We start from the raw sequence: 9,216 nt of genomic DNA, 5'->3' as shown, positions 1-9,216 counted from the left end.
TGCTCCACCACTCCCAACAACACACACACACATACAAACTTGTTTATGATTGCCTAGCTAGCTGAGAAGAGAAGCTGGATAAAGAAACAACAACAAAAATTAGCTGATCTTGGTATCAGCTGTGACTGGAATTGATGTAAGTGTCATAACAATGCTCCAAGGGATCATAACGAGATTTGACGTGAAACCGTAACGACACACAGAGAACGGCTGATACGAAAGTGGTGAAGTGTAGAGATCCGTAGAAAAAAATACCAAAAAAAAATTTTGAAAATAAAAACAAAGAAAGAAATTTGAAAAATAAAATTTTAAAAAAAAATAAAAAATTGAGAATTCAAAAAAAATAGAAAATTAAAAAATTGTGTCTTGATTCTGAGTTTGATCGGAAAAAAATCGCTTACTTGGCTCTTGTTATGCATGAGCTGAGAATGGGTTACAAACAATCGCTGTTACAACGTTTGCAACAATTCGAAATGTCGGCCTATCAAAAATCCGAAACGCAAGCCATGAAAAACGAAACGGATGGCAATACTCCGGCGGCCGGTGCCGTCGGTGTCAACGTTACCGATTTTAGTATACAACGGATACTAGGTGATTCGCCAGAAAAACCCAAACCCTCTCAATCGCCTCAAACCTCCAGCAGTTCTCTTACCCAGGATACCCCTCCCAGCAGTCCCAAACTTTATGCTCCGGTGGCCACAAAGGCCTCGCTTTCGGCAGTCACAGATATTTTGGATTTATCCAAGACCAAGGCAACAGGAACAAACCTCTCGGCCAACAACCCAAATTCTGGCATGGATTTTCCCTATGGCACCCCGAATTTCTCCTATCCCGCAATACATTCCAACATTTTGGCTGCGGTGGCGGCACAAAAATTCTATGCCCAATTTTTGCCGCACATGTTCTCGGCCGGCCCAGCAACACCGGCAGTGATGGCGGGACTTTATAACCAAATACCACAACTGCAACGCTCCCCAGTCTCCGTCCCCTCCTCCACCTCCTATCAAAAGCGTTATTTTGCCCCCTATGTTTTGAACAACAACAATGCGCAAAAATCAAACCCCACACAAAGCCCCCTGACACCACCCACCCCCACATCTCTCACAACACAATCAACCACACATTGTCAGCCGGCGACAGCAACAACTACACCAACAAAATATCTCTGCTCTCGCTTGGATTGTGCCGAATGTTTGGATACCTATTACAAGGCACCCCACACAAATGCCGTCGGCTACGCCTACAAGAGTCCCATATTATCACCCACAGCTTCGACAATCAGCTCCAGCAGTTCATATCATTCCAAGGTACAAAAAGATGTCCTCTTATCGTCTTCAAATATTTCGCTAACTTCGGTGACAAATATTCATTTGAATGCGGGCAAAGCCACAGTGGCGGCATCTACTCATATGGCCTCGTTGTTTGAGAGTCGTGGCACCATCTCCAATAATTCGGAGGAGATCAGCTATAAATGTCGGATATGTGATAAGGTTTTTGGATGTTCGCAGACATTGCAGGTAAGAGAAAACAAATTCCCAAAATTTCAATAAAAAATACAAAAAAAAATCTTAAAAATTCGCGGCAATAGCTCTGTTGATCCTAGAAGAAATTCTTAAAGAATCCCTTTATAGTCCTTGAGAAAATATCGCAAAATTTAAAATTTTTTAGCTTCGAAAAAAAAAACAAAAAAAAAAATTGCAAATGTTTGCAGATCAGATAGTTCCGTAGAAAAATTATAAAAAAAATTAACGCCCAACATATCTGAAATTTCTCAGAAAAAAAATTCGAAAATCTCCGCCTAGAAATTTTATAAAAAAAATTCGAAAATCTCCGCCTATAACTCTGATAGTTTTCGGAAAAAGCTCCTGAAGAAAATTCAAGTTCAAAACCAACTTAGCCATATTTTTCAAAAATCGTAAAAATTCCTCGACATTTTTTAAAGAACCGGATTATAGATTTTTATTCCGCTCCAGAAAAAAGTTGCAAGAAATCCCATAAAAAAAATGTGAAAAAAAAAATCAAGTTGACATTCCTGAAATAATTTCAGTAAAATTCTTAAGACTTAAAAATATATAGCTCCGAAAAAAATCTTAAGCGATTATAGCTCAGAGAGTTCCTTAGAAAAATTATTAAAAAATATTAACCGCCAACATCTCTGATATATCCCAAAAAATCTTGAAAATCTTCGCCTATAACTCTGATAGGTTCTGAAGGTCTCTTTAAATGCACGATCACTACAAATTTAGCCTTCTTTCTAAAAAAATCTTAAAAAATCCCCGACAATTTTTTTAAGAACCGGATTATAAACTTTTATCTCCCTCCAGAAAAAAGTTGCAAGAAATCCCATGAAAAAATTTTGAAAAAAAAATCAAGTTGATAACCTGAAATAATTTCGGTAAAATTCTTAAGACTTATAAATGTATAGCTGCGAAAAAAAAAATCTTAAGCGAGTATAGCTCGGAGAGTTCCTTAGAAAAATTATTAAAAAATTAACGAACAACATCTCTGTTATTTCCCAAAAAAATGATAGGTTCTGGAAGAAAACTCTTCAAGGGTCTTTAACTTCACGGTCACAACAATTTTAGCCTTCTTCAAAAAAATCTTAAAAATTCCCCAACAAATTCTTAAAAAACAGGACTGTAAGTCTTAATCCCCATCCAGAAAAAGTTGCAAGAAATCCCATAAAAAATCAAGTTCAGGATATCCTGAAATAATTTCGGTAAAATTCTTAAGACTTAAAAAATTATAGCTGCGAAAAAAAATCTTAAGCGATTATAGCTCAGAGAGTTCCTTAGAAAAATTATAAAAAAATTACGGCCAAAATCTCTGATATTTCCTAAAAAAAATTCGAAAATCTCCGCCTATAACTCTGATAGGTTCTGGAACAAACTCTTTAAGGGTCTTTAAATTAACAATCACAACAAATTTAGCCTTTCTTCTAAAAAATCTTAAAAATTTCCCGACAATTTCACAAAAAAAAAAAACAGGATTATAGGTTTTTATCCACCCTCCAGAAAATAATGTTGTAAAAATCCCAATTTCCCAAAAAATAATTGGAAATCCTCCGCCTATAACTCTGATAGTTTCTGGAAAAAAAAACTCTTCAGGGGTCTTTAAATTCATGGTCTTAACAAATTTAGCCTTTCTTCTAAAAAATATTAAAATTTCCCCGACAATTTCACAAGAAAAAAAAAACAGGATTATAGGTCTTTATCCCCCTCCAGAAGAAAGTAGCAAAAAATACCACGAAAAAAAATTAAAAAAAATCAAGTGGACATTTCTGAAATAATTTCCATAAAATTCTTAAAAGTTAAAAATTTATAGCTGCGAAAAAAATCTTAAATGGTTATAGCTTAAATAGTTCCTTAGAAAAATTATAAAAAAAATATTAACGGCCAACATCTCAGATATTTCCCAAAAAATAATTGGAAAATCTCCGCCTAAAACTCTGATAGGTTCTGGAAAAAAACTCTTTAGAGGTTCTTAAATGCAAGATATTTACAAATGTAGCCTTCTTTCAAAAAAATCTTAAAAATTCCTCGACAAATTCTTCTCAAAAAGTCTTGGAAATCTTCGCCTATAACCCTTATAGCATCTGGAGGTCTCTTTAAATGAATGATCACTACAAATTTAGCCTTCTTTCTAAAAAATCCTAAAAATTCCCCGGCAATTTCTTAAAGAACCGAATTATAGATCCGTATCCCTCTTCAGGAAAAAGTTGTAAAAAATCCCATGAAAAAAAAAATAAAAAAGATTTCAATGCCCATTCCTGAAATAATTTCGGTAAAATTCTTAAGACTTAAAAATTTAAAGCTGCGAAAAAAAATCTTAAGCGATTATAGCTCAGAGAGTTCCTTAGAAGAATTATAAAAAAGTATTAACGGCCAACATCTCTGATATTTCCCAAAAAATAATTGGAAAATCTACGCCTAAAACTCTGATAGGTTCTGAAAAAAAACTCTTTAGGGGTCTTTAAATGCATGATCAGTACAAATTTAGCCTTCTTTCTAAAAAATCTTAAAAATTCCCCGACAACTTCACAAAAAAAGGATTATGGGTCTTTATCCCCCTCCAGAAATAAAGTTGTAAAAATCCCACGAAAAAAAATTAAAAAAAAATCAAGTTGATATCCTGAAATGATTTCGGTAAAATTCTTAAGACTTAAAAATGTATACCAGCGAAAAAAATTCTTAAGCGATTATAGCTCAGCTATAGAAAAATTATAAAAAAAATATTAACGACCAACATCTCTGATACTTCCCAAAAAAAAATAATTTGAAAATCTCCGCCTATAACTCTGATAGTTTCTAGAAAAAAATCTTTAGGGGTCTTTAAATACATGATCACAACAAAGCCTTTCTTCCTAAAAAATCTTAAAAATTCCCCAACAATTTCACAAAAAAAACTGAATTATAGGTCTTTATCCCCCTCCAGAAATAAAGTTGTAAAAAATCCCATGAACAAGTCTAAAAAAATATGCTGGCATTCCTGAAACAACTTCGAAAAAATACTTAAAAATTCCACTGAAAAAAATATTAAATATCGGCATTTATATCTCGAATAAACCAGCGGAAAAAATTCCAAATTCGACAGTTCACCACTTTCGGCCAAGCGAAGCAACTCTTTAGTTCTTTTGAGTCTATTTTCTTTCTGTTGCGGTGTAAGTTCTTGCACTTTTTGGTATTTCAATGGCTTTACCCCGACCTTATTTTTAAATATTTGCCGAACGGAATATTGCGATATGTTCAGCTCACGAGTCATTTTTCGGCCACTGCGACGCGGCCACGTTTCGATCGCTTCTTTACTTCTCGAACCATTTCTGCTGATGTTGCTGTTTTCTTCTACTTTGTCCACTTCATTGACGTCGGGCTACGCTACCAGCTGCCAGTATCACGGTAACGAGCGATGGTACAAGACACAAAAGATTTATTGACACGTTAAATGTTAAAGAATATTAGCCATAAACCGGAGACCCAAAATAAGTCCGGAGACCGAAACAAGTTTGTTTTATATATTTTTTCCAAAAAAAAAAAAAAACCGAAAACTTAAAAAATCTGATTTTTTAGGTTTTATTTTAGAAATTAAAAATAACCAAGAATATGATGTTTTAAAACAGTTTTACGAAGCAGAAACACATTTTTTTATTTATTTATTTTTTTTTTGCGAAGATCGCTAAGATCTGAATATTTTAGGGTTTTTTAGAAATACAAAAAAACGGAACCATGGAATTTTTCAAATATGTGGCTTTTTTTAATAAATCAATGGATTTTTTTATTATTTTTTACGAATTCCAAAAGAGCTTGAAACCGTGGATTTTTCAATCTTTTCTGAAATCCCAGAAGTTTACAGAAGTTTATTTGCATTTTTCAAAATGTGGCTTTTTTAACAATTTCCAGATTTTTTCTATAAACTCAGAAAAGCTCAAAAATTTAGTTTTATATATTTTTTTTAAAAATCCAAAAATGTGAATTTTTTAGGGTTATAAAGAGTTCGAATCATTGGCATTTTTCAGATATTTTTTTGAAATCCCATTGATCTCACAAGTGTATTTTTTAAGATTTTTTTAAAAATCCAAAAAGGCATCAAAATGTGATTTTTAGGAATTAAAAATCACATCGAATTTTAGGATCTCTTAAGGGCCCAAAAAGAAGATTTTTAATTGTTGTTTTTTTAATTCCCAAAATGCCCCAACATTTTTTGTTTAACTTCAAAGACGCCTAGAAAGGTTGAGGTGAATTTCAAAAACCCAAAAATAGGTTTTTTTTTAAAACTGAAATTATATACACATTTTTCAAAACATAAACATGGACTTTTTAATATTTTCCTGAATTCCCAAAGCAGAACAGAACCAAAGATTTTTCAGATTTTTTTTCCTGAAATCCAAAAAGGTTTCAGAAATGTATTTTTTTTTTTTTTTCAAAATTCAAGAAATCACCAAAATGTGATTTTTTTAGGATGTGGAATTTTTCAGATTATTTTCTGAAATCGCAGGTCTCAAAAATGTATTTTTTTACAATTTTTTGAAGATCCAAGCAGGCATCAACATTTGAATTCTTAATAATTTTTGGAATTAAAAAAGGCTCGTGAAGTCTTCTAAATTCTTTTAGTATTCCAAAAAAGGCCCCAAAAAATAGATTTTTTTCTATTCCAAAAAAATTAAAAATTTAGACTTTGGTGTAGCTTAAAAAGGCGCCTAGAAATGTTGGCCCTATGTGGCCTATGTATTTTGATAGTTTAAGATTCACATAAAAATTTGTTTCTCCTAAATTACTAAAAATCTCCCTTTTTCTTCTTCCCCTCTTCCAGGCCCATGAGAAAACCCACAAATCACCGCGCTACGAGTGCACTGACTGCGGCAAGGGCTTTTCCCAGCTGCGCAACTACAAATACCACTTGTCGGTGCATCGGGGAACCAAAGAATTTGCGGCTGAATGTCCGGAATGTGGCAAGACATTCAACGACAAGGGGTACCTGAGCAGTCACATGAAAATCCATCGCAATAAAAAGGAATACGAATGTCCGTACTGTCCGAAATCGTTCAATCAACGTGTGGCCTTTAATATGCATGTGCGCATTCATACCGGTGTCAAGCCTCACAAATGTGCGGAGTGTGGCAAACGTTTTTCGCGCAAAATGCTGCTGAAGCAACACATGCGCACGCATAGTGGCGAAAAGCCATATCAATGTTCCGTTTGTGGTAAATCATTTGCCGATCGCAGTAATATGACCCTACATCATCGTCTGCATTCGGGCATTAAGCCATTCAATTGTCCCATCTGCCCGAAGGCATTCACCAAGAAGCATCATCTGAAGACTCACCTGAACTATCATACCGGTTGCAAGCCCTATGTCTGTCCACATCCGAATTGTAATCAGGCATTTACCCAATCGAGTAATATGCGAACTCATGCCAAAAAATGTCAATATCGACCGTTACAGATGACACAATTTCCAGCGGCAGCTGTAGCTTCGTCTGGCTCTTCCACGATGGCCAGTGGTGGTTCAATGGCATCTGCAATTGATGTGAAATCTTCGATATCCGTTGCATCTTCATCATCGATGGCGGGGCAACAAAGTCTACTGCTCAACACTATTTCCCGTTTACCTTCAACGGCTGGTGGCAGCAGCAGTCATAGCCTCTATCGTGGTGTTAATGGCCCCATCAGCAGCAGCAGCCTCAGCACCACAAGTCACAACACAGCCAGCAACATTCCCTACATACCACCGACCACTTTATCGGCTGGAATTCGGATGTTATCCACCGTTCACTCTTCGGTGGCTCTGCCATCAGGAGCAGCAACGACAACGGCTGCTACCATTTCCACTGGATTTCCGCCTGCCCAACAGCCGTTATTATCCACCTTGAGACCGTTTTAAGAAACCATCATTCCGGAGAGAGAGAGAGAGAGAGAGAGAGACAGACAGAGAGACGAGTTCCAGAGATCAGTCAACGTGCAATGTATCCCCCCCCCCCCCCCCCCCCCCCCAAAATAATTATCCAAGCTTTTTAATTTGCTTTCGAATAGCTGCTAAACTTCCTCCTAGCTTGACATTTATTACAGCTTTAGTTATTTAAACGCTTTAATGTTTTTTTTCCTTTTTTTAATTTCAAATCCTCAACATTTCCAACTGTGATACAATTATGTCTAGGTTTTAAAAAAATAGCTGTAATTCTTTGCAAAATAATTTTAGTTTTAGTTATTTCTTAGCTTTGCCAGCTTCATTTAGCTTTAATGGTATTGAATCAAATAAATTATATATTTTTATAAAAAAAAATAAAAAAATGGAATTTTTAATATTTTTTAACCATAATCTGCGAACAAATTTTTCGAAAAATTTTTCTGAAAAATCTAAAAATTACAAGAAAAAATATTCCACACCAAAAAAAGGCTGAAGAACGTAGATTTTTATTATTAAAAAAAATAAAAAAAATAGGCCAAAAAATACCCAAATAAATTCAAACCGAATAAAAGTCCCAAAATCTACGATTCATATTTTTTTTATAAATCCAAAAAAAAAATCACAACGAAAAAAGGGCCAAAGAGCGTAGACTTTTGCTTTTTAAAAAAATTATAAAAAAAAACTTACCAAAAAATACCCAAATAATTTTAAACCGAAAAAAGTCACAAAAACTGGGATTTTTATTTTTTTACAAATCCTAAAAAATGCCCGAAAACATGGATTTTTTATCCTACATAGGCCCAGAATGGTGGGTTTTGAAAGCAATTTTTATGAATCCCCGAGAATCCCAGAAATGTAGATCTTACACTTTTTTTTTGAATCCCAAAAAAAAAGGCCCAAAAACATGGATTTTTACGTATCCTGCTAGGCCCAGAATGACAGATTTTTCAAGCAATTACACGAATAACCAAAAAGGCCCAAAACTTGATTTTTTTTTTGGAATTTTTTGAAAATATATTTCAAATTTTTAAAACTAAAAAAATACACAAAAATGTTTCAAATCGAAAAAAATCCCAGAAACGCATTTTTATGAATCTCCAAAAAGATCCAAAACTTGCAGTTTTTGTTGTTTTTTAAAATATTCTTCAAACTAAAAAAAAATATCGGAACATTTTTTTCGAACCAAAAAAAAATCCCAAGAACGTCAAATTTTTAAATTTCCTACGATTCCAAAAGAAAATACTCAAAGATTTGAATTACGGATCAGCAGCACCAAAATAGTGAGTTTTCAAAGCAATTTTTATGAATCTCCAAAAAGGCCCAAATCTGTTTTTTTTTTTTCAAATATATTTTTCAAACTATAAAAATACAAAAAAATATTTCACACCACAATATCTCAGAAACGTAAATTTTTTACACAACCCAATAAATGCCAAAAACGTAGATTTTTACGTACCCAACATAGACCCGGAATGGTGGGTGTTCACAGCATTTTTTGAAACCCCAAAAAGTAAGAAAACTTATTTAAAAAAAAAATAAATAAATATTTTCTTCAAACTAAAAAAAAAAAAATAAGAAAAAATTTTTAAACCCAAAAAACCCCAAGAATGTAGATTTTTAAAATATTTTTCCAATTTCAAAAAAAAAAAAAAAAACCAAAAACTTAGATTTTTGCGTAGCATTTTTTTTTTTTTTTTTTTTTTGAAACCCCAAAAAGTAAGAAAACTTTTTTTGGAATTTTTTAAAAATATTTTATATATTTATATTTTAACTAAAAAAAATATTAAGAAAATTTTTTAAACCCAAAAAAAGCTC

At 33.4% G+C, this 9,216-nt stretch overlaps 1 protein-coding gene across 1 annotated transcript; it reads left to right on the top strand.

Annotated features, from left to right (window-relative positions):
- The first annotated feature begins 344 nt into the window (after positions 1-344).
- On the top strand, positions 345-7,377 carry LOC101889552 (zinc finger and BTB domain-containing protein 24). The gene is made up of 2 exons (XM_005189259.2): positions 345-1,517; positions 6,307-7,377. Exons 1-2 carry the CDS (start codon positions 414-416, stop codon positions 7,375-7,377), a joined length of 2,175 nt encoding a protein of 724 aa, XP_005189316.2. The 5' UTR covers positions 345-413.
- Positions 7,378-9,216: the final 1,839 nt, after the last annotated feature.

The sequence above is a fragment of the Musca domestica genome, unplaced genomic scaffold (assembly GCF_030504385.1).
Source record: "Musca domestica strain aabys unplaced genomic scaffold, Musca_domestica.polishedcontigs.V.1.1 7, whole genome shotgun sequence".
Taxonomy (NCBI): domain Eukaryota; kingdom Metazoa; phylum Arthropoda; class Insecta; order Diptera; family Muscidae; genus Musca; species Musca domestica.
This window is presented reverse-complemented; position numbering and strand designations above follow the sequence as displayed.